This window comes from Pezoporus wallicus, unplaced genomic scaffold (assembly GCF_028554395.1).
Source record: "Pezoporus wallicus isolate ANWC-B61680 ecotype Strahan unplaced genomic scaffold, APGP_CSIRO_Pwel_v1 scaffold_11491, whole genome shotgun sequence".
In the NCBI taxonomy this organism is placed as follows: domain Eukaryota; kingdom Metazoa; phylum Chordata; class Aves; order Psittaciformes; family Psittacidae; genus Pezoporus; species Pezoporus wallicus.
Genome location: NW_026642649.1, coordinates 11,985,317 through 12,012,112, shown reverse-complemented (window position 1 = coordinate 12,012,112; position 26,796 = coordinate 11,985,317). Strand labels below are relative to the sequence as shown.

General features: G+C 41.7%; 1 protein-coding gene across 1 annotated transcript in view; it reads right to left on the bottom strand.

Moving 5' to 3' along the window:
- ITGA9 (integrin subunit alpha 9) overlaps positions 1-26,796 on the bottom strand; it is a 210,822-nt gene that overhangs the window by 135,525 nt on the left and 48,501 nt on the right. The window contains exon 15 of the mRNA XM_057431474.1: positions 22,979-23,139. Coding sequence (XP_057287457.1) covers positions 22,979-23,139 — 161 coding nt within the window. The remainder of the gene's footprint in view (positions 1-22,978; positions 23,140-26,796) is intronic.

Below are 26,796 nucleotides of genomic sequence, written 5' to 3'. Positions count from 1 at the left end.
ATGCTTTTATCTAACATGAACCAGTTTGCTCTGTGGTGTGTAATGAATCTCTCATTGAGTCCACATTTATATTCTAAAATCTGGCTAATACATCTTCTAACTGAAGAGCTGGCGAAGGTTTCACCTTAGTGAAAGACTGCATTATAGGTCTGGCTCTGGAACAGAGAGAAAGTAGTCCTGCCTCAAACGTTCATGCTAGAGGAAGTTTTGGTTCAGACTTAATTTCATGTAATTCTTGCAAGGTTTTCTGCACTACTTGGTTAAGTATTTTTATATATGAGAGAGCTTATGACCTTCCCAATAATCCTTAGCTTCATGGTCTTTGCCACAGAAGGATTAATTTTTAGGGATGTGGATTCCCTCAGGCAAAGAAAGCACCAAAAATCATAGTAAAAATAAATCTATACAACAACATGGCTACTACATGGATATGAACATACTGACTCAGGACTTGCAGAACTACAAACATTCCCATGAGATTTATGAAAAGCAAAAGCAGCTTCTTTGGGTTAGATGAAGCAACGAATTCAGGTTTGGCTATCTCATCCAGGTGGTCCTTTTTCCCCACCATACTTTGAGACACAAGCAATTTATTATGTTCTGAAAAGCTTTTCTTTTCAGTATATTTCTTTTTTTTGGTAAAAAAACAACCCAGAGTTCCAAATGTCCTGTAGCTTGCATTCCTGAAAAGACAAAATTCATTTCCTTGATGAATAAGCATTTTCAGTGAAAGAACAGAGCACCATTTGTAGAAATTACTTCAGACATCATCTCTGCTGTTTTTGACCCGAACTATGCTAACACTGAGCAAACACTATTGTCCTATTTCTTTGGCCACAATCCACCTCTGAAGGCTTTAAAAAAGTCCATGCCTCGAAAAAGAAGGCAATGGATGGACAAGCTCCTCAGAGAGCCTATTCAACAGCCCAGGAAAACTAAAGGGCTTTTTTGGAGCACAAAAAGAAAATTAAAGACCAAGAATGGTTTCTAGGAAAGGGAGCACTCTGGAGTTTTCAGCAGATTACCTGCCCATGTATACAACCAAGACTTCCACAGAAAGATAAAAACTGTTTCATTTACAGACAAGCACTGAGTGACGTGAAAACTACTGAAAGTATTCATCTACAAGTGTAGGTGGACTCACTTGAGTTTTACCTGATCACACTGAAAACCACCCACAGAAACAAACCCTAGAATAAGTCCCTAGCAGAAACACAACCTTGTCTATCGATTTTCATGCAGAATTCCCCATATATTGTCATTTTGACTCTTCCATTGTAGCTAAGTCTGTAAGGAGACACAGCAGGCTGGTTACTTTCCTGTAGTTTCCTTGGAACTTGACTTTCTGCTTAAAGGAAATTTCAGGTCCCCACAAAAATCCCCAGGGGGATCTGGAAGTGGGTCTGCTCTGCTAAAAAGATCCAAGTTGATCCACCCTGAGCAACCCATGCCGCCTGCACTCACATCATCTCATCTCCTGTGAGCAGTTCTTCCTTAAGTAGAACAATTAATGTGGTTTCTTTAGAGTGGATTTTTTATCCATCATCTGTTTCTAAATGGCGAGAAGCTAAAGCTATAGCTGTGTCATCATTGTGCAGTTAGAGCACCTTTGTGTGTCCCCTTATCTTCTGATGCAGAAAACTCCCTTCTCAGTATGTCCAAAATGCATCCCCAAAAATGACATCTGTGAGTCTAAAGCCAATATTAAGCATAATAATAACCTGTGTCTGCAGCCCAAAACTAAAAGGAGACATCTGCCTCGTGAAAGGCACTTACTTCAAAAAGAAGGAGGGTTTCTGTTGTTGTTGAAAAGTTATGTTAGCAAAACACAGGCTGAGGAGGTGCCTGGCCAGGGCTCACAATTATTTCATGCCCTGAGTCATACTGCTTACACTGTGTCAGAATACAATGGCGTATAACTCCATGTGCAACATGCCCACAGGATACCCAGGAAAACACACTGTGCAATTAAATCCCCAGAATACTTTTGACCCTGACAAAGTGAACTCTGATGAAACTGAAGAATTGAGAATGCAACTGCATTTTCTGACACCGGTGGCTCGGGAGATGCACAGACAGACGCATGGGCAGAACTAGGTCATTAAGCAAAATTTTACCTCTGCCTATCCAAACGTGACGGATAGCTTTTTTTATTAAACTGCTATTTTTCTTGCTCATGTATTAACACAAATAGGGATTTCTGAGAAAATTTTCACCTCTGTCTGGAAAAGTGACTAAAAATTATCTCTGCTAGCGTTATATGGTATTATTGCACACTCTGTAATTTCTTTAAATTACATTCGATGGATGAGAGGAGCAGTGAAACAAAAAGAGATGGATCTACTTTCTGATCTTACATTTCTCATTATTTCATTATAATTCCATACCTTAGGCTCTTAGGAATTCTCCTAGGAAAAAAAAATGAGATTTTTTTTTTTTTTAAGTAAATATTTCACTGTTTCTCAGAAAATATATTTTTTAGTAATTCTTTTTCTGGCCGATGCAGAAACTGGGCATCACCATAGGATACAGAATCTCATTTATAGTAGATGACAAGGATGCTATCCTAACACAAGCAGAACAGAAAGCCCCGGTGCCAAAAGCATAAATTAAACTGAATGAAATAGGTAAGCATATGAAGGCAGCACTTGGAAATAGCCAAACATGTTTTGTGCTCATCTTTTTATGAAAGGCACTAAAGTAATTTGCAAAGTCTCCTGAATTGACATGCTAGCTAAATCTATGAGAGTGGAAGATGACTTCACATAGCTTTATATATATTACTGCATGACAGGGGTGCATGACTCCAAGAAAGCCATGTAAAGCAAAGCTTAGACATAAGGAAGAGTCCTTCCAATTACACTGATGTCTTTGCTAGACAGCACTATCAGCACTGTGCTCCTAGATAACACAAAACTACTGTTCTACAACACCACATATGGTGGCATAAAATAGTTAAAGAATGTCAGAGAAATCATAAGACAGAGCGTGAGTTTGTTCAGTCATTAAACAAGGCAGTTTCTAAGCTGCTGCCTAGGAGGACTGGTGACAGCCCAGACACAGCAGCCACACACAGTGGGAAAGCAGCAATGCCATAAAAACATCAAAGACCAGATCTGCTCTGGCTCTTGTGGAGAAAAAGGGGAACAAAAGGAAGGGCTGCGAGAAAGCAGCACAGGCAGACAGATCTGCAATAGAAAGCAGAGGAAGGGGAAGCCAGGGGCAAGGAGAGCAGCATCTAACACATGTAGGGATTCCCAAACTGAAAGCTTCTCTCCTACCTCCTAAGAGTAAAAATGCAATCTTACACAGAATATTTGAGCATCTTAGGACTTGGGGGTGTTGGTTGATGAGAAAATGAACATGAGCCAGCTTCAGTATGCGCTCACAGCCCAGAAAGCCAACCGTATCCAGGGCTGCATCAAAAGGAGCGTGACCAGCAGGTCAAAGGAAGGTGATCCTGCCCCTCTACTCTGCTCTCGTGAGACCTCACCTGGAGTATTGTGTGCAGTTCTGGTGTCCTCAACATAAAAAGGACATGGAACTGTTGGAACAAGTCCAGAGAAGGGCCACGAGGATGATCAGGGGACTGGAGCACCTCCCGTATGAATACAGGCTGAGGAAGTTGGGGCTGTTCAGCCTGGAGAAGAGAAGGCTGCGTGGAGACCTCATAACAGCCTTCCAGTATCTGAAGGGGGCCTATAGGGATGCTGGGGATGGACTGTTCATTAAGGACTGTAGTGATAGGACAAGGGGTAACAGGTTCAAACTTAAACAGGGGAAGTTTAGACTGCATATCAGGAGGAAATTCTTTCCTGTTAGAGCTGTGAGGCACTGGAATGGGTTGCCCAGGGAAGTTGCGAATGCTCCATCCCTGGCAGTGTTCAAGACCAGGTTGGACGAGGCCTTGGGTGAGATGGTTTAGTGTGAGATGTCCCTGACCATGGCAGGGGGGTTGGAACTTGATGATCTTAAGGTGCTTTCCAGCCCTAACTGTTCTATGATTCTATGACTCCCTACAACCTCCCTTTCATACCCCAGGTGATATTGGTAGGTAGAGTTAATGGGATACAGGCAGTGCAACCCACCACATTGCTTTATGAACAAATAAGAAGGTGGTCTGTTTTCTTCCCTTCAGAAGCCAGGGAAATGGCAGTTCTGCTGCTCAGAAACCTTCAGGGACAATTTTGCCTTTGACAAGCTGCCTTATGCCACGTGTACTACAAACACGAAGCTGTGTGAGTACTATGGTTGCAGGCATCCGAGTTTATCTCTCAGCTTCCTGCCCTGTCAAGATTTCCTTCACACACTGATTGATGCAGCTCTGATACCTAAAATATCATGCTAATCTGGAGGAATGTTATTACACATCTATAAATCTTCACACAAACATGAACTCCTTGGTCAGAAGCCATGGGAGGAGGTTTCCCTGCCTTCCTTGCATCTGTGTTCAGCACGTTTACGTGCAGAAGTAGCAAAGAGCAAAGCTCACGTCATTTTAGTAAACCATATTGTAGCAATAGCACTCCAGTGCCTGAAGTCAATTTCACAGAGCCATAGAATCAATCAGGTTGGAAAACACCTTGAAGATCCTCAAGTCCAACCGTTCCCCAGCACTGCAAAGGCCACCACACTAACCCATGTCACTGAGGGCCTCGTCTACACTGTGTGTGAGCACTTCCAAGGATGATGACCACCACTGCCCTGGGCAGCCTGTTCCAAGGTTTCACTACCCTTTCAGGGAAGACGTTGCTCCTACTATACAGCCTAACCTCCCCTGGTGCAGATTGAGGCTGTTTCCTCTTGTCCTACTTGTAACTTGGGAGAAGAGACCAGCTACCTTTTTGCTCCATCCTCCTTTTAGGTAGTAGCTGCATGAGCCATTTGGCAACCTCCTGGGACATACTGTGGAAGCTGCACCATGCAGTGATGTGCAGGCCAGATGCATTTGAATAAGCAGAAGCATAGGTACTGAAGAACAGTTGATGAGGCAGCAACCACACAGCATCTCACTGCAGTGAACAAGGGTGGCCAGATCACCCTATGGTGACCAGGGGTGAACAGTGATGAGGGCCACCCTGTGCCAGCCAACCAAGGAAAAAGGGATCATCCTTGCAACAGATCTTGAAGAAGAATGTAGGCATGTGAAGTGTCTTCAGAAATCTCTCTTCTCCCTTACGAGTCCTACTCAACAGCCCAAGGCAGCTTTCTGCAGCAATATTATTTGCTATGCCTGGTTTATATATCAGATGAGGGCTGCAAAATTTTACCAGCAGGGAAACATCATCCACTTGTTTATCCTATGAAGTTTTATATAGTTTGCGTTTGGTTTTGTGTGGGTTTTGGTGGGGATTTTTTTGTTTGTATGTTGTTTGTTGGTTTTTTTTTTTAAAGTTCCAACTATTTTCTTTTTATGCCCTGAGAAAACTGTCAAAAGTCACCATTCATTCACATGGCAACATGCCATGGCCCATGACCTATTTTATCCCATCTTATTCCAAGATGTGCTGGTAAGTCTAACAAAAGGGAGGAAAAACCAATCTCCAAGGTGTGAGTTGAAACCCCAGAATAAGATGAAAGCCCAGAGGCAGGAGGGGAGCCTGTTGTCAGGATTAGGATCCAATTCCTGCAGGAGCATCCCTAACACACTGCAACACTTCCCCCCACTTCTCCAAATGAAGGTCTGGCATTTCCTGGCCTCTATGAATACACTTACAAGAAGTCTTAAGCTCCTCTCTGCTAGCACATCCTTGCCTTATTTGATGCTACATGGCAAGCAGGCAGAGCAAAAAGACCCCACAAGCAGACAGAGGCCAAAAGTCTTTGTTGATGGGTGCAGGAGATCCATAGGATAGGAGTCATCCTGGATGATTCAAAAATCAGTTTTTTCTAAGGTGAAGTTTAAGTTCAGTAACTAGATGTAATTCAGAAAGGTTTGAGTTTAATAATATTGAAGTGCTGATCTGAGGCTCATGCCACTAGTAACTACAAGTATTTTTTTCCAGGTTTAGAGGAAGTAATTCCCACAACCTGAACTACCTCTCCCTTGTGAAGGGCATTACAGGAACTGCATTCCAAGAAACAGCAGTGAAGGTCCCTTAAGAAATAAATCTCCTCTTTGCAACGCAGCGAGGGATTAGGGCCTACATCTTAATCATGCTGGTAAGCTAAAATGAAACAGGGAGATCTCTAAAAGGAAAAGCTCAACAGATTGTTTCAGTGCTAACAAATAAGAAGGAATTGCTCTTACATTAAAAGCAGCAGTGTTTACTACAGAAAGGAAACAGACTAAGAATAGACTCCAAAAGTTTGTGTGCTACACACAGTTTAGACTTTTTAATCCATCACATTGTGAGACCAACTGCCTTTTCTTCATGTTGCTTTTTTGTAGACTAAAACAAACCACCTTACTGAGATTAGCTTTTCCACTCACGAGGTGGCAAATTAGATCTGTCACATGTGTGGTGGTGACCATATAAATATCAAGTATGCTTTGCTTAAACACAAAGGAGGAACGTGCTACTAGGAAGAACGTCACATTCCTTTACAAGCTCAGCTTCATCCTCAGTCACTGCTACCTAATCCATGCAGTTTAAAATGCCCTTTCACTAGCAGGAAAACTGCTTGACTTTTCTTGACTGCTGACATGTTTCTTGCATGTCCACTTGTTTTCTTTGATGTGTTCCTTGCTGTTGAGTTAAGGCAGGAAACACTAATTCAGCAAAAGCCAAAAGATATGGAGGAGGTTTTAAAGTCCACTGTAGAAGCCAAAGAGTTACAGAAATTAAAATAGAGAGTGCCATCATTTTCCACTGAAAGTAGTGCTTGACCAGCAGAAAAGTGTTTATTTTTATCATGGCAGCTTGGCCTCAAAAGAAGTTGGCACAGAAAGAGAGAAACTCCTGTCTCTCCCTCTCTGCGCTTCTAAAGCTTTTAAGGTGAACACTGTTGGGAAGGAAAGAAACAGAGAGAATGTTTTAATGACTTCCTTACTGTGCGTTGAGGAAGTTAAGCAAACAGGACAGAATGAAGTCAGCCAAAGTCAAGAGAACCTTTCCAGGAGTCATTCTTACATCTGCTACCCAGTGATGGAAATGTTGGGTCCATAATGCATGGGCACTGCACGACCCTTCTGCCAGGTGTCCCATGGAAAGGGAATGCTCTCTCCTGGGAAGGAGAGAGGAGCTGGAGAGTGCACAAGCTGTGCAGTGCTGCAAATGCGTGGGTCCTCAGAGATGGTGGGCAGAGATGGTGCTTGTCATTGGCAGAACAGAAACCACTAAGGTAGCCGATCAGTCCCTCCTTGTGTTGCTGAAGCAGAAGTCGTGTTTGCTACAGAAAGGCAGTGATTTCTCATTATTGTCCATAGCACCTTCCTCCCCCCCAAGAATCACCACTTTGTCACGGTACCCGGCAAAAGCCATTTCAGATTAGTACAACTCTTTCCATCAATGTCAGCACACCTTGGATCAACCACAACACAGCAGCTCTTAAAAGACAAGCCCCACATGTTTTTTTGCCTTCACGTGCGTTACTGTATTACTTCAGTCTGATGTAGATGGTTCTACAGTTACTTATTTCAGCTCAAAGGAGCTGACAATGTTTCAACAACAGGATAAGTGAAAGCTTTCTAGGGAAAAACTGGATTTTTTTTTTTTTTCAAAAACTGTTTACTTTCCACAGAAAATTGAAGATTTCTATGAAGAAAAACAACAAACTGGCTGACTGCTGAATTTTCTAAAAGGAGCTCAGATATTTCTCCAAACTCCTAAGTGATGACAAAAATCATAAGAGAGCCGTACTATTGAATTCATGTACACCTCATTTCCAACAAAGCAGATTTTACCCTTATGTCCACTGAAGTTTCAAAAGATGAGGTGTAAAATATGGCTGTCTTCAAACACAAGGTAACTTTACAGGCATTTCCAACAAGAAAAAGAAGTAGACCATAATAATGCTACCACTAAGCTCTTCAGTGAGAGTAATATAAACCATCTAAAAACATTTAACTAACATCTTTCACAGCTGCTGGGTTGTTTGCCAGGGCTCTGATCCAACCACTACTACTAAAATTACCAATAGAAAGGCTATGATGAGCTCCCACGCATATTGGTTGCCACTTTAGAAGCAAGGTGGGATACCCGGCTGTAACACAGTAACATAAGTTTGCTGATTATGGATAGCCATCACATCACATTTCAGTGAAGCTGAACAAAATGAGTAGGATTTGGATGTATAAAAGACTTCTATCTCTTTACCCCATGACCAGCAGAGTGAAGAGACAGGAACACAGGACAGCAGTTGTGCTCTGCTCGCTTTCATTTCTTCTCACTCAAGTAGATCTTTTATGTCTAGTAGAGTTCAGATTTATAGCTGAAAAACCTGTGTTCTTGTTATTTGACTGTGGGGGATGGGGTGTAACACTTCTTTATTCCAGTCCTTTGGCTAAAATTCAATCTGATTCAATTAATAAATAGAATATTGGAAACAGATCAGTGCATTGTTACCAACTGAGCGTTTGTGCTTCTCAACTTGCAAATAATGTCAGACAACACTGGAGTGGATTTGGTTGGATTCATCTGACTGAATGTAGACATCTGGAATACAGATGTCTACCTCCAACAAATTGCCCTTGGTGTTCTTGTGAGCCAGTGGCGACCTACTCAATAGAGTCTGACTTGTCTTGCCCTGAAACACACATGTGGAACGGACCAAGTGAATTGTGCCCTAAAAATGCTGATTTCTTACCATTAATTGTAAGGGCAACCAAGGGTAAACAGCTTCAGACATGGAAAATAAGATGAACATCACCCAGTCATGCATGCCAGTCTCATTTACACCAGGACTGCTGACATTTTTCTCTCAGATGACCACTGTTGGCATCTTGTTCCAGACAACTCCTCAAACACACTACCTTCTCCTGCATTAGAGTAACTTATTTCTTCCAGGGGGGCTTAAAGATGAAGTAACAAGTTCTAATGACTGAGCTGGACTGGTGCTCAAGCAAAGAGAGTAAGGGTGGTCCTGACAGACTATCACATCCGAAGGGTAAAGCACTGTTCCTAAGCGTGCTTTTGTTTATGACTAGCACAGTTGAAGTTCATGTCTTGTAAGGAATTTTTAGACACTACTATAATACACCCTTACTGTTTTTCTTTTCCTTAGATAGTTAATATATATATATATCTTAGTTATATATATCTTAGTTATTAGTTACTACATATATCTTACAAGCTTAGATATCTTATCAGCTTCCTTCTAAATGGGCTTTCTTTTTCAAAGGAATTTTGATTGGGGTGGTTTCTGCAAATATAGTTAACAAAAACCAGCCTCATTTTCTCTTCATATGAGCAAGAGAAAAGGGCAACAGCAGAAGATTTAGTTATGCAAATGACTAGAGTTGATTCGAGCTCATTACTCAGAAATGTATGGTCTGTATAAAATGTAGGATAAGATGAAAAAGTATGCTAAAAAGCTGTAAGTATTAGTCAAAATATTAGTAAATTAGTGGCAGTAATAGCAAAGTAAAGATCTGTTTGTATAGACTCTTTATAACCCAAAGGCCTTTCCTAAGGGAATGAAATAAACTTGCATATTTTTAGTTAGTTTCATCCATCTGTCTAGTGAAGCAATCTTGTGGGTCAAGACTTCCATCATCTGTGTTTACTGTATACATAAGATAATTTGCAGCCCACAGCTTGATGTAGTCCTGTCTTTCATATCCAGATTCAGTAGTATGCATCCACAAAAATAACTTCTCGCAACACTGCAAAAGGAAAATCTCTTCTGAGTGAAGCACAGATCAAATGGTGAGGACAAAGCTGAATAAGGATATTCCATCTGTCCACAATTGCAAGTGATACACAAATGAGCTAAACCTGGTCATACTTCTCCTTAACTATGCTATTACCAACTAAATATCCATTAAGGAAATTAGCACACTCACACAAAACACTGCAACCTGTAGTTACAGGCACACGGTTTTGACAGCTGTCAGCTGACAAAACGGTTGTAAAAGAGAAGTGGTTTACAACAGAGGTACATTAAATTCCCCTGCCAAAGCCTAGATTCAGCTTTAGGTCTAGCATACACCAATGAGTGCCTAGGTGGAATGTAAGTTTGGCAGCACACTTCTTGGCAATCTAAGCTAACCTATGTACCATGCTCTCCAGGGATCATAAATCAAGCTCTTTTTGATAATGCTGAGCTGTTGGCAAAGGCAAACTGCTATACAGCACTTCTCTCATGGCCTATACTTATCATCCAGCCTGGCACTGAAGGAATGTGTTCAATAGCAGAGATTTGGTAGTAGGAAAACAAACATGTTAAAGAAATCTGTTTTGTTGTGTAGAAGATTCCCAGGTATCGATCTATTATATTTTGTAATGAGTCTGTTGCAAAATACATCACAAAGCACAGGCATCTATCTGGCCGACTAGATTTCCCTCTACCTCACATGTAACACAGACCTCTGAGAAGTTCTCCAAACCTACACGCACAGAATTCAGAAAGGAAAAAATTCAAGCTGAGGAGGAAGATGAGAGAAGCATGACAATTAGAAAAGTATGATCACAGCCTAAATTTATTTAAATACTCCTTGCATTTTGACATTAGGAATATATGTTATATATATATGGAAATATATACAGCACAAATGTTCTTCGTTTCTTCTTCATACACATTCATTTCACTTCCTGCTTCTCAGCCACCAGCAGAATACTGGCACTGTTCAGGTGGCAAAGACTGCAGTTATATACAAAATAAAACACATATACAAAGCCTTGCATGAGCCTTTTCAAGCTTTGGATTTCTTTTTCTTTTCCTTAGTAAGATACTAATTATTTCTGACCTTTCTTTTCCTTCTGGTTCTGGCTGGAACTAGAGGATGAGAGCACACACATTCCCAGAAACACCCCTACAAGAAATCTACAAACAAGCCAGAACTGTCAAGTGTATGTGAAGAAAACCTTCTCTCATGGGAACTCCAGCCTAAACTTTGCTCTCTCACAAGATTTAAACAGCTTATATACTCTTTTGGATCATCTGGGGGATGGCTATTTTAAGAAAACAACCCCTCAACACATATCCAAACCTTACAAGCTCCTCATCCGTCACAGTGACTATCTCCCCAGCTGTTTATAGCCATGAACACTGCTGCTGTTTATATAAGGGTCTGTACCAAAGGAGGTCCCTGATCCCAACTGATGGAACCAGTCACTAATGAGATGAATAGGTCTTTGGAGGTATCATCATAAAAGACAGATCTTGCTGTAGTTTAATAATCCTACTGACTTCATGGGAGGAAGTCCGTGAGAAATCATAGTGGGTTCTGTGCCTCTGGCATAGGTGGGAGCAGTGGCTCCCAAACAGTGCTGGCAATCAGAAAAGCAATAGGCAGAGATCTACAGAATTTTATTAAGCTGCATTTTCCCTTTATTGCCTTTGCAACCTTTTCAAGGCTGACAATGTAAGAACCGTTGGATTAAAGAATTAAGGACAGGCATGAGATAAATGCCTACAACAGAATAATCATAGTAATACCTAAACATTAAGTGTTAAGCTGGCTGCCCACCACACAGCTCTCCAGAGCTGCACCCAGGAATATTCCTTTCAAGACAAGCAATACAGTGTTAACACAAAAATTAAATACATACAGATAATGCAGTCAGAAACATTAGATTTTAAGATAACTTTTGGTGGGTAGGAGGGGGATACAGCAGAAGCCCTGTAAATACATTCTGCTCATTCCCTGAAGCAAGCAAACTTGTGTTGAACTCACCAGCCTTCAGTCAACACAGGACATTAGATCATTTTGTTACCGAAGGGGAGGGAGAGAGAACCAATGTCAAAAAGAGTCCAAACAGAAACAATGTAAGGCAAAACTAAGACTGTTCCAAAAATAGTAAGGAAAGAAAACTGAGCTATCACAAATATTTAAGTCGCTTATATAAAGTTTAAAAATAAATTCAGGCATTTGTCTGAGTTCTTGGAAGGGACATATTAAAAAAAAAATAAAATCAGTGCTTTGGATGGTATTTACTGCTTGCAATGGCTGCAGTGTCACAGAGGTTCACAGCACCTGCATTTCAGGGAGGCACTTTGCCACAGTTAACTACATACGTATTGGTCAAGCAGAGATACAGGCAGGACAACCTGCCCCAGTCCATTTAGCAAGAATGGAAATACCAGAGCTGAAAGTACCATCCCAACCAGCTTAAACACTCATGCATTTTCCCATATCAGAACTATTCAGCAGGTTCAAGAAAAGGCTTTGAAAATGCTTTCTCATGTGAGTAGGGTCTGCTCTGGCCCTCAGGCGAGATCCTCATCCCTTGCTGAAGCCCAGGATAGATTTTGCCATTGATTTCTATTGCCAGGGTTGCAGTGCTTGTCTTGTCTTGGCACAGACCATGGGCTGGGCTCTTCAACCTGGCCATGCTCCAGGGCTCAGCTTCTCAAAGCCAGCTCATGATGTGTACTGCTGCAATTCCAGAGAGGACAGGGGCAGCTCTCATGGAAACAATCACATGGAGCACAAGAAAATGGAAACAACCTCTCCCAGCTCCCTTCCTGCACCAAGAGGTGGATGGGTTGAACGCTCACTGGTGTCAAGGCCCCCACTGACATATCTAAGTCACAAGGAGCTCCTGGGCTGCCAATTACAGTTGGAGGGCTCAAGCCTCCTCTTCACCATGAACTGCAGGGCTCACTGAATGGGGGGCAAGCTGTTCCTGGGTTGGGGGTACATGCACCACAAATGGGAACTGGATTCACTTTTACAGGGGTAGTGTTTTTCATATGAAATTGAATTTGTTACCATTGGAGTTTGGTCAGGCTTTGGTACTTCACCAGGGCATGAGGCAATGGTTTCCTCCAGTGCCACACAACCAAAACAGTGATTCAGAACCACTCAGTGGCCTGCTAAATGATTTAAAAGGAGTAGTTTATAGCTATAACAGTTGCATGAAACCACTTGTTTTCTCTGAATAAAGAATAGAGAAAAATAATAAAGAAAATACTTATCACAAGGGATTTACAATTTTTCACTATGGTTTCAAAGACTTTGCACCTGAAAGACAGAGCAGCATTTGAAAAGCCAAAATCTATATAGATTGTGCTGCTCCAATGCTGTTGCTGCTCCTGCACATGTAGAAACACTTGCCATATTTATTATTCATTATTTAAGGACTGAAATCCTCAACACTTCCTAAAAACCTTTAGTGTATTTTAAAGATAACCTCAGCTACCCAGTCAGTTCTCAAAGCACAATCCACTGCCTGTCCTCTGTGAAAGATGCACAAAGGCAAAAGCTTTACATATATTCCAACTCCTTAGAGCAAGATGAAGTTTATAGCTTTTCAATTTTTTGCATCCTTTCTAGCTCCCAGAGCAAGAGAACACAGGCCAAATTCACATAAACAGTGATAGAGCTTAGACTCTTAAAAGGAAAGAATTTTAAAAGCCTTTCCATCAGAGTGTTGTCCCTGTACACTCAGACTTTACAAAGAACACTTTTTCATGGTATGTACATGTTACTTGGTGCTTTCTATGTCCTAGCAGGTAAAAAATACGTGAAAGAAGGTATAAATTTATACCCTGTTTTAACTCACGTTCTGTTAGTTGTTTCTGGTTTTACACTCTTCTTACTAAAGTTACATTAATGTCAGTTCCCTTATAACCAGTCTTGCCAAACGAGAAGCTGTGTGTTTGCTAATAGGATAAAAATTATTAAGTCATTACAAGTTTAAGCAGTTGGATTTTTAACTTATTTTGTCATCTTAGGAAGTCTTAAGTGATGCAGTGTGTGTGCCAAAAGAAGGAAGTAGTAAATTAACTTCACTCTCACATTAGATTCCCTTAGATTTACAGCTAACTCTTCACATTTCGGTCTAGAACGTAACACCAGACCTGGGTCTCCTCCCAGGACCAAAAAAACCACAAAGAAAAGCACCAAAAAACTGGAACATTCCAGGATTCTCTAATTTTCATTATTATTCATTATTAAAGTCAGGCTGTCACCTAGTCATAGCCTTATGGTGTTAGGCACATTCACATAGCCCAGAGTAAAACATATTCAGTGCCTTAAGCCCCCTGCATAAATGGAGATTAAAAATAGCTAGAACAACAGGCTGGCAATAAAATAAATCAACTTGCTTAAAAAGCATCCAGAAGCCATCCATCACTAAGCAATTTTCGGTTTTTCACAAATAATTTCAAGGATGATTCTATTTACAAGAAACCGCTCATGTTACATATAAGAAATCATTTAGGGAGAAAAAAGTGGTCAATTTTCACCTAAGAGTCAGTCAGCTAATTATGTTCCATGAAACCTTTACAATATCCCCTTCTGAAAATTGTTCTTTTAAAGCTGTGTAATTCACATGCAGCAACAGGAATTTTAACACCAGATGAAAGCAACTGGCACAATACACTGATGCCAACAGAAAAAACAAGCCCAACATTAGATTATACATATTCCTAAAATTTGACTGCTTCACTGCTTTGAGGATGCTTGTTTTCAAAGATCATAGAATCACAGACCTCTGAAGATGATCCTTTTTTCAAAGCAAAAATGACCACTGAAAGCAAGCACAGGGATGGGAAAAGACATCAAACATTTGATGGGAGAAAAAGCCCTGCAAAATCGTGACTCACGAAGAGAAGAAACTCAGGCTGATTTGCCTAATGCCTCCAATGCATTAGAACATCTTGTATAGCATGGCAGGAAACGAGCTTAAACATATGCCACCAGGTCAAAGACATTGTGGACAAGTGGGAAACAATCTGAACTCCCAGATAACTGCTTACTTCAGATCTTTGGAGGAGCACAGCTAGCATAGAACCGCATGCAGGTTCCACATACAGAATACTAAGCATTCCAGAAAATAACAACTGGTACTGCAGGACAGGTCACTGTGCTCTACAAGGGGAACTGAAAATTACACAACAAACTGGAAACCTATGACCAGGGATGTAATTTTCAATCACCAGCACAACCGTACCATTTGTAAATACTTTGTTGCATATGGAAATGCTGGTGGGCAAGTGGGGTGAGGGTAATGGCACAAGATGTCCTCAAGTGTTTCCGGACCTCAGGAGTTCAAGATTAATTCAGCTCCACAACTGAAGTTACGTAGTGGGGGAGAAAGGGAGAAAAGGGCATTTTCTGCCCAAAACATCCTACGCCTGTAACCTATTACTCCCACATTTCTTCAAACACGTTGTCAAGCACTTTTGGTACGAATTAGGGGACTGGATTAGCATTGCCACCCAAACGAAACATGGCACCTGCAAGAGTCTCCCAAGAGACTCGAGTACGTTCTGACTGTGAGGAGATTATAGGTTGGGAACACATCCAGAAGCCACAACCAGCAAAATTAATCGCTTTCTTTTTAGCCTAGAGAGGAGTCTTCTGTTGGAAGTTGCCTCCATGTTTCCTGATGAAGTGCTCTGCTCATTCCTTCCTAAGGGTAGCAAAATGAAAGGGTAATAATTTTAGGCACTCCCCAGTTTGGACAGGATAAACTGACCACGTACATGTGTGTGCCTGAGATTACCGCACAGACTGATATTCCTCCATGTGTTATAAACAGGAAAACCACTAAGACAAACAAGCTGTTCCCTATTGTAATTTTCTGCTGCAATACTCTAGCATTAAGTGTATTCCCCCTAGGTGTAAATTTGTCCCTGAGAAGTACTAATAAACTTTTACAGCACAATTTGCCATCATGTGTTTAGTTTATATCACTCCACACCAAAAACAAGCTTACAAAGTTTCTAAAACAGTAGTGCTGCCTTCTTTGCTGTTTCTTTCCACCTGAGAAAACAAGCTCTTTGGTTAACCAGAGTGCCAGAGAAAGCAAAAATATTCCTATCCATCATTACCTGCCTTTTGAAATGACTTTTCCTAGCACAAAGTGCAGCACCTCTTTTATCTCCGTTTGACCATTCACTTCCTAGAAGTGCCGTCACTGGGAAATGCAATGACACTCCTCAGGCAAAAGCCCCATGGACAGTCTTTCCAAACCATGGGCTCCCATAAAAGAGCCATGCTCCAATCAGGCCTAAATCTACCCTTCCTCAGTCTCCAAAAGGTTAAATCTGCAAATGAAGTTTCTTTGTGAGGAGCCACAGTATCAGACAGAAGCACATCAGTGGGCAGACAGTAAAGCCAGGCATATGCCTGCTATTGAATGTCTAAGAGCAGCAGTGAAGTGTCATACTTCATTAAAACTTCACATGCAATAAAAGTAATTATCGACTCCATTAAAATTTAGTGCATATTTTTGAGGGACTCTACTTGAGTAATGAATCTTTTTTTTCCATTACAGAATATATCAAAAGGACAAGTTTATCCAAGGGCTCAAGATTAAAGACTCGGATCCCTTTAGGGTATAGCAGGGAACACTACAGTTTTAAAAAGGCAGGTAAAAGAAATACAAGGCAGGCAAAGCACAATTTCTGCAGCTGCTGTGCTGCAAGTCTACTGACTGAGCCTCATTCAAGATACTTATTTCATTTGGGGACCATAAAATCTCTCCACTTGGATTCATGAAAGTGATTAAGCAGGAATTTTGTTTGACAGCAACTCCACCAGATCAACCTAGCTTCTGCCTGGGCCATAAACATACTTGGGCTTTTCCATGAGTGCTGGCAAAAGCCAAAAACCAACAGTTACCTTGCTTCAACTTGAAATCGGGTTGGGGTTTTCTTGTTTTGTTGGTTTTATAATGGACAAGCTTCATACAGAGCAGAAAACACTCAAAGACACTCTCAAATCAGAAAGGAGGAGATGTTTTCCACCCAGTTATGATGTCTAACAGAGAGGAGAAAAAAAAATTAAACCTAAAATAAAAGTGATTTCTTTAAAAACCTGGTAAGACCAGCAGAGGTGGAGTGGAGGGCATCAGGAGAAGAACTGTATTCAGCTCACAGCCAAAACCTCCCACTGACCTCAGGACAAAAGACCCTTTGGGCTACCAAACAGCCCTACTAGCTGTATGGCACAGTAAAAGGCCCCCGCACAGTTAGTAGCACAATATCTGTTGCAATTTGCTCTCCCATGTACCTGTACTACCAGCCCTAATACCTTACAGCACTTACCTACCTGCAGTATGGGTCCTCTCTGAAAGGATGCTAGTGCCAGGCATATTTGGCAGCTTCATTTTAGCCCCACTGTGCAAGAGAGTTTTTAATTTAGTACAGGCTCACCCTGAAAGACAATTTTATTTGCTCTTGGTGAACCTTGAAAAAACCTTTGGAAAAGCCAAAAACAACTGCATGGTCATTAACGGTATTTAAACCTTCGTACAGTTAATGCTCAGCTCTAAGATGGCGGTCTTCTCAGCAGCTCCTAATACTCTTTCTGGTATGTCTAAGTCCCTGTGTTTAAGAGGCAATGAAAAGGAACCTGGAGTTACGCAGCTAACAACTGCTCTTCCCTTGCCCATATGAGCTACTCGGGGAAAAAAAACGCAGCTTCTCTTCTCCCTGGCTTATTTTTTAAGGTGAGACATCAGCTCGAAACAGTGATGGCCAGAATGAGTCCAAAAGGAGAGGGTTGATAGCCTTACAGAAAACGCTACATTCATTTTGCTCTGCTGGAGGGGAGGATGGCTGTGCTAACAGATTACAAGCACACTTTGCACGGTTTTGGAAAACAGAATTGTTCTGGAAAGCTTGCTTCTGTACATAAACCTTTGTGCTCCGTGATCACGCCACCTACACCGCAGCCATGAATATATGCTATGACTGCATCTGGCTCAGCCTGACAGTTTCTCCAGTTGGCTCAGCAAAAGGGAAAAAAAAAAAAGAGTCATATAAAACAACAAAAAGGAACAAACCCAAAGATATCAACTCTGCTCTTGGTCTTAGCGCTGAATCTCACTGCAGTCATCATTCCTGGCAGAACTACACAGCAGCTTTTGTCTTGCAGCGACGATAAACTTCCTGCTGCAGGCTGGAACAGGTCAGTGCTCCCTTTGTCTGCTCAGTGGGCCAAACACTGTGAAATCCTAGATAATCATGACTAAGTTTTCATAGCTGTTGCTGCTGTGAAAGCAGCCTCTGCTTCAAGTGGTATCCCCTTACATGCTCTGAGTTCCCTCCCAGGGAGAGGACCAACTGGGGCACTGCAGAGGGAAGCCACACTTGCCAAGGGACTGGTTTTCCCTTCTTCCTCTGCAAAGTGGTGATTATTGTCCACATGCAATGCACAACCTATTGCTCATGGCACCAGTGTCTCAGGAAAGGCCTTGCTAAGAGTGTGCAACCAAGCTCTGCTGAAAACCACCCCCTCTAAAAGGCTTCATGTCAACAGTTACGGGAGAAACCAATCCAATTAAAAACAAAAGAATGAAAACCAACCTTAAAAATAAGCTCTTGAATGCCTCTGGCTGCATTCCTCTATCCTGGAACACCACCAACCAAACATTAACATACAGATGTTAATTCACAGGTAGTCAGCTTTCAGAAGAAAGTACATCTTGCAAATGATCAAGGTGACACCAACCCTACATCACACATGACTGTGAGAATGAAAGCTCTGCTACCGAGACTCTAGAAAAAAAAACCAATAGATTACTATGAATTAAGAATCAAAGACTTCAGTACATGCATCCCCTCAGGTGGGATCAAACAGTTATTATGGGAGAAACAATCACAACCACAGGCAGTGAGACTAAAACTGGTGAACACTAGAGATGAAGTTGTGCGAGATCATCAGCCCAGAGTGTCTTTAGAGACCTGAGGTAACAGTGATGCACAGCAGACAATGGCTAGAAACATACTTATGAAAAGGCAAATCTTGGCTGCATAATTCAGTGGTGAATAAAACATTGTCGTGCAATTTCTGTTGAAAAGGCAGCATTTTAGTCCAAGCCTGCCTGTAAAAGCACAGCCTAAGCTCCTCACCTACACACCATTGTGAAAAAGCTTTGGAATCACCATTTCACTGCTGCTTCTCAGCCCTATCCTCCCCAGGAGCTACAGCCAGAACCATTGAGAGTTACTACGATAAGCAACATGAGACTGCTTAAAACAACCAGACAGTCACCAAGACAAAGATCTCTGGAAAAAATAAATGCTGTGTTTAGTTTAATCCTGTGCCAGGACTGCTGATAGTGTTTGAAGCTATTACAATGTTCATTCTGCACAGTGTCTAGCAGTGACTGGTAGCAACAGCCAGCCCAGCTGGATGGCCCACAGTAAAGTAAGAAACCAGACAGTTCTTCTTTAGCAAATGCAGGAGTCATACAATAGGCTTTAATAATAATCACCATTACACCTTTGTGATAAATCCAGGAAGATGAGATTTAACCCCACATAAATCTGTGCACGCAATATGCTTTGCTGTCTGCATCAAACCCCCTTGTCCTGTGCACAAATAAATGTATCCTACACAAATAAATGTATCCTACACAAATAAATGTATCCCAAATATTAGGGGAGCCCACATAAGCAGGGAACAACCAGGGCAGCTACTCCAAAGGGGAAATGCTTCCTCAGAGTCCATGCCCTGATTACAGCAGGTCTTAAACACATGGCTCAAGTCTTCCGAATACCATCAGAAGAGTACAGGTCCCAAGAGAAAACTCCACATTTCAGCTGCAGGCAGAGATATTAAGATTAAGGAGATGCTTGTAAAGCCTCCAAACCCATTTATTTTCTTCATCTTTTCAGTTTCTACTTCTGCAACCTCTGCTTCTTCTTAGTACCACATTCCATTTTCTCACACTTGTTTGCTGCTCCTTCTACAAAAAAACTAATCCCTTTAAAGAAAAAAGCTAATGAAATTTCAGCTTTCGCTTCATTTTTCTCCAGCAACACTGACAGTTAGCATTTACTTGAGTTTATTTGCTCTTAGTAGCTTTATCACCCTTGAAGAAGATAAAGTCTGTAGGGAGAGCATCACCACCCCTAGGCTGCCAGAGGAGGAACTGTCCAGCAGCAAAGCACCTCCTGAGAGAGAGCAGGGATCTGCTATGTGCTGACAGGAGAGCACCAGTGATGCTCCTCGACTTCTCAGTTAATAGCCACTTGCACCAGCTGTTCATTTTCTACTGAATGTATCAGACAAACCTCCACAAGTTGTTTAACACAGAACAAATGCAGCTTTTGGAGATGACACCTGAGGTGCTGCGAGTATTGGAATTACAGCCCATGTACACTAAAGAATTAAAGTTGCTTAAACAGAAATCATCAAACAGGTTCCAATGAAGGAAAAGGGGAAAAAAAAGTCAGAAAATGCATCTCTCCTCTACTTCCCCATGCCCACTACAAAGCCAAATTCAAAGCACTTCTAAGTCCCGAAGCACTGCCATTTCACTCTGTGTTCTAAACCAGAAAAGCATGTCTTCTTATGAACTACCATAATTCTAGCAACTTGAGCTGTAATTCGGTAGTCTGCCTTCTATAAAATCAAGTTCTGAGCTACACATATCCCACAAGCTTTGATATCCACTTATCTCAGACACACTGTGATGAGGAAAGACAGACTTCAATACTCAAATTCAGCAGCAGCAATAAGAACTGCTCCTGTCCTGAGAGGGAACCACATACAGGAAAGTAGCAGTGCTCGAAACATTGACATTTATCAATTGCAAAACAATTCAATGTTTTACTTGCAGTTTATTTGCAGACTTTTAACTGTTTAGTGCACTGTTTCACTGGGGTCTTTCGAGATCAAATCTGCCAAAAGAAATATAGAATCAAACTGGTTTGGGTTGGAAGGGACATTAAAACTCATCCAGTTCCAACCCCTGCCATGGGCAGGGACACCTTCCACTAGACCAGGTTCCCCAAAGCCCCATCCAGCCTGGCCTAGTGGAAGGTGTCCCTGCCCATAGCATGGGCATTGGAACTAGATGATCTTTAGGTCTAGTTTTTTTCACAGCTTTACTCAGTTCTTCTGCCTCATGGCTCCAGCATGCTACAACTACATGTTGGTAGGACCATCATCCAGCAAGGCCTGGCACAGGCTTTCATTTAACTTAACACAACCTATAGAGCTCTGTTGAGTGCCATTTGGACTGGACAGCTTGTTTGCCTAGTAGGCTTTGTCAAGTTAGCATATGAAGTCACAAAGTTCAAACAGTTTCTCTAGCCTTGATCACCAGTAGTCCAGAACCGACATCCTTATGTTACCATATAAATCTATTTGTCGCCAGGGATTCAAATGAACAATAATAGAGTGAACAGATTAGGGATGAAACTGCAAACACCTCCATCTGTCATGGAGAAGAATTCATCAGGCATACACTAAATAAAAGGAAAGAGGAAAGTCCTAGTGAAATACTCCATATATTTTTAAGCCCACATATTTTATCACCCATTCTGTCACAAACCTATGCAATCAAGGAGATTTCTGCTTGGAGTTTGGGGGGTGTTTTTTTGGTTTTCAGGGGTTTTGTTTTACTAGCTGTTCCTTAAGGATAGCAGTGAAAGATCATGACCCTGTTTCCACTCCTCCAGAGTCCGCAAGGCTCTCTTTGATGTTTCTAATGTCACGTAGCCTCATGGATCATATCACCTTTCCCATGAAAGCACAGGGATTATCTTTCTCCACTACTTTGCATTCTCCATTACATGAACAAAAAAACACTTCCTGCTATTCTTCCAACTGTGAAGAATAGCTGCTTATATCATATAGAATGCCAGTAGCCTTGTTTGTTAAGAATGAAGAGGCATATGGCTCCTTTTGGTCCAGAATCAATACATTAAAGCCTAACCAGATGTGCTCATTTGAGAAAGACCAGAATTAATAAACTCACAGCCATATTTTCTAAGTAATGGTCATCTCATAAACCTACATTTTCTTTAACAAGCTTTTCCACAACAGAAAGCAAAGGTTGTTCCAGAAACAAGAAAACCCATGGAAGATACCTAGTCTCTTCCCAGAGATCCACACAGCTTAACAGAACAGGATTTCCTCCTTGGTGGCCCCTTTATTTATTTTATTTTCTCTCAACAGCCATGGACAAAATGTTGATAAAGTCAAAGGATGAATTTTATCTCCCATTCTCACAGTTTTTAGGTACAAAGAAGCTTCCTGGAAAAGTTTATACATTTAGGGATGTCTGGACCCACTGGATTCTCAAAACAAGAGAGTGCCAAGTAATATCCATTGAATTTAGGTCACTCTCATCTATGGGAATATGAAAGGAGGATATGCAACTCACCCCATATCCAAACTTCAAGCTACACTGGTGATACAGATTAGTGCTTGTAATACAGATGTTGTTGAAAAGATAAAACTCCTTCCTATATAATTTTAAAATCCATTCTATAAGCTTCCTAGCTGAGAAGAAAACTATTGTGCTTACTTTGCAAACAGATTGGCACCTGGGGGACATTTCTTCAACAACAGTTTCTAAATCAAGGTAACTGTTGTCCTAGGAGACCCCAGATGAAGAAGACCCCAGACCCTTTCTATGTCCCAGCTTGTCTGGAAAGTGCTCCTGCATCCCCAGGACCATAAAACATGTTAAATTGAGTTATTCCACTGCTATTTTAAGCTTAGATAAAATCCAGGGTACTCTTCAAATCCAAGAGCCCAGCTGCTTCAAGACAGACCCCGTGTTACCCTGCCACTCCCACACAGATTGCGCACCAGCTCCTTGTGCAGTCAGACCTTGCACAAAACTAAACAGCAAACCCGCTGCTCCTGCCAAGACAAAACTTCATCTCCTTATTCTAACAAGTGTAGCAACAAACCAAGACAAAAGAAAGAAATCCCCACAATTGCATCTGATCAAAAGTAAATAAAATACATATTCTGACACCAGGTCTTGAAGGCCCAGTGGTGCTCAGGGCTGACAAATCATGCCAAGTACAAAGTTCTGAGCTTCCACACAAAAAACTTAATCCACCTGTCACGAAAACATCCAAAGCCAAACAGCACTACTTTATTTGGTTGAATACTTAGAAAAGAGTGGAATTGCAGCGAGGACATTGTAAGTAAGGACAGGAATGAACTGACCTTGACATATGCCAGGTAATGCTCGCACTTTTCCTGCATGTATGTCAGCTCTAACTTCTCTGTGATCTGCCCCATCGTCTCTCCAGAAGTCACAAAATAAACTCTGGGTTGCTGGCTCTTTTCCTTCTTTGCCACATCAGCAGTCAAGTTATAATTCAAACCTGGTTTAAAAAGGAAGAATAAAACAGAGGATGTCAGTGAACAATAGTTATTTTCTAGCCACCTATGAATGGATCCTGTTGCCCCCAGGGCATGTGTGCTTCAAGAAAGGTCAACCCTTGAAGGCCCTCAATCACTAAGTTTCCTGTGACTGCACAAAACCAAATCCAATTACTAATGTACTTCCAAGTTTTGTGTTGCTGTGGTCCCCAGCCCATCCTTTCCCATCGGAAATTATGTGTAAAAATAAATCTAGGCATCCATACTTAATAAAAGTAAAGAAACAAAAGATACTTAAACTATGTTGTTAACAGAAAAAAACAAAAAAACACAATACAAACAACAGCAGCAGCCTCAAGCTTTTCTTTTCCTTCTAAAACAGCACAAACCAAGCAAACATCAACCAGGATGTGGCACTTTCTGACAATTACTTTTGTTGATTTGCAGTCATCTTAACATTCACACTTTAAGTAGAGGTTGCTGCCTTACAATCAGCATCCCCCTCCTAGATGTTAGACATCCCAAGCAGTTTATAGAAGACATACTCAGAGACTAATGAGCTGTATCTCTGTAAATCTTGTTTCCTGCTGTTCTATAGGATAAGTAGCTTAACACAAGTGGTTAGTTTGCAACTAGATGTATGTGTCCAAAAGGAAACCTACTTGTTACCTGAAGTAATTACACAGCAACTGATTAATCCAAGCTGAGTATACCTTTCTTTTTGGCAAATGCAACGACAGAAGGAGCGATGAAACTGAACAGAAGCCTGAATGTTCTGCTGCTTTCTACTGACAAGGGAGACACAAGCGAGGTCCTTTCACTCATCACAAACCACAGCTTATACTGATTTCAGCTGTTATCAAGGCAATAATGGGAATACCATGAGATTGGCTCACTCTAAATGGCTTAATTAGATGCTAATCCTCCTAAAGGACAGCCAGCACCAGCTCTTGTGCTGATTTGCTAACTATGTAGGATGTTTGCCAACTTATGGCTTTGGCTCTTGTTTACATTTTAAGTCCTAAATGATTGATACCATATCATATGCTGCCCATAAATGTAAACTTCTTTTTTTAAGACAGAATGTTATAAACAGCCAATGCAAATGTTAAACATTCCTGGACTGAGGTGTCCTATAACAGATTTCAGCAAGGAGCCTGCGCTGGGTTTTGGTGTGGTTTTACTTGGTTTGGTGGTGGTGGGTTTGGGGTTGGTTTTTCTTAACCAATTTAAATCCTAATCTCTCTAACTTGACACTGCTGTCAATACTGTCGCCTCCAATCGTTTCTGCACCAAACTTTCAGTACTTTGAAGAACTTATTTAATGATGTTGTAAACCTTGGTGTAGAAGTCTCTGTAACCATTCATAATTCACATAATCCAAAATGACCTCGCTTCCACTTGCAGCACGCTGCATCCTGATGAAAAACTCAAGTTCACACACAACCACCACAGACATACCCTTGGTAGCAAGAAAAGACACAGCTGAAGAATCAGCCTAACTACCACCACAGGGCTCCACCTGAACTTTTTTTGCTTGCTGTTGGCAGAATAACTTGCTTAGAAGGATAATACTTTGAAAATGCTTCAAACTCTACCAAGCTCAGCACCAAAACTCCCACTGAAGTGGTGTTTCCTCAGGCCCACTAAAGAGCACCACCTATACAGAAACACAGGAGTTAGCCTATTTAAAACCACATCAGTCTTTTTTCTGTTCCTTTTATAATGTGTGCACATCCCACATCCATCCCCAATTGTCTCCCATCTGCTTTCAAGACCTCACATACACGCACACATGCTGAGATCTGCACCAGCACCCCGAGAATAAGACAAGAAAACCCATTAGCAAACCCAGGCCCTGCACAGGCAGAGGCAAAAGCCCCATGGGAAGACACAGCCCTTTTCACAGGACGATGTATTACTGACACTGAACAATTCCTTGTGGCAGGGAGGGAGATGCATCCCAGTGTGTGAGGCCCGTAGCAGTCGTCTGAGCAAAGCCACCCCCAGCTACCACCTCTCCGAAACAGCAGTGATGTTTTCAATCAAGCAGCGCAGTTCCCATCCTCTCCCCCGCCTCCTGTTTATTTTGACAACTTGTTTCTATGTTATATCCAGGGATGTCACATCGCTGGAAAAACTGAAATACCATGAGTAAGGATTTTTTCTTTTAACCTTCTTTCCAAAAGGCAACCAGAGGGGAGATCATTCACCAAACTTTGCACTGCTGGTGGTGTAAGTTCCTCCTGCTTGATCCAGCAAAAGACTGGGAGGCAAGTAAATTAACTCTTCCAGCTAATGGCTTCAAATATTTGTCCAGCAGCTTTAAACCAGTCTGATTAGAAATGTTTCTGGGCATCTGCCTGCCTAAACTTCACACAATCAATGTAAACTCTGGCATGAGCTCAGAGGAAGGTCTTGATTCTTCTGATAACAACCACAACTGAATAAAATGCCTATAAGCTTTGATAGCAGCTCCCTCGGAGAAACTTTTGGTCTTATCTACAAGAGGACCACAAGCCAGCAGACCAGGAGAGTTACTGCAACCAGTAACAGATGCACCAAGTAACTGACAGCAGACATTTCATAATGGATTTTCACCCCAAGTAGCACATACTTACTCACAATGCAAGACTCCTCCCATCACAGGCTGAAGGGAGAAGTCTGGAGAAGAGAAGGCTCCAGAGAGACCTTATAACAGTCTTCCAATACCTAAAGGGGCTACAAGAAATCTGGAGAGGACTTTTTACAAGGCCTGTAGTGACAGGACAAGGAGGAATGGCTTTAAACTGACAGAGGGGAGACTGAGATTAGACTTTAGGAAGAAATTCTTCCCTGTGAGAGTCTTGTGGAAGGTGTCCCTGCCCATGGCAGGGGGTTGGAACTAGATGAGCTTTAAGATAGATCCCTTCTGACCAAACCATTCTATGAAGGCAGCCTTGAAGCAGAAAGGAGTGAGGAGCGATTAAAAATGGGCATCAGTATCCCATGAGCTAAAATGGGAATCACAGCTGGCTATGTTAATGGAAGGGTTACACACCCTGAGCCAGACGGCACATCTCTTCATCGCCCACTCAGATGATGCTACAGCACAGAAAAAGCAGGCAACGAAATGCTCAGCAGGAATAAGCCCATCCAGAAGTGCTTCTTAAACTACTAGCTACAGTTCTGATTCATGGGGGAGGAGGGAAGTGGAGGCGCCACATGGAGAGAATGAAGAACTTACTAAATAATAACTAAACACCATTGGAAAAGGAATGTCTTTCTTTCTTTACTGTCTCTACCAGTAATTATGAGGAGGAAATAATTCATGAACTTTGCTTGCAGAGAAAATTCTTAAGTAATGAAAGTATTATCAAAAATTGCGCTAGCAAATGACAACATATCGAAGACATTCCCCACATCCTCTTCCAAGCAGCTTTCCTTTTCCCCTTACTTGTTTCAAACCTTGTTTCGAATCCTCTCTCAAAGTGTTGTCCCTAGCTTCTAAGTTGGGAGCCATCCTTGCTGCTCCATACACCGAAAACCACATCTCTACAGCATCCATGCTTCTGAGGTATTCAGAGGGTAGCTCTGACACAGGCCTGCATCCAAGCAGACTGGGAATATGAGACACAGACAGAAATACTCCTCATGCACCAAACTACAGCAGGATCCAG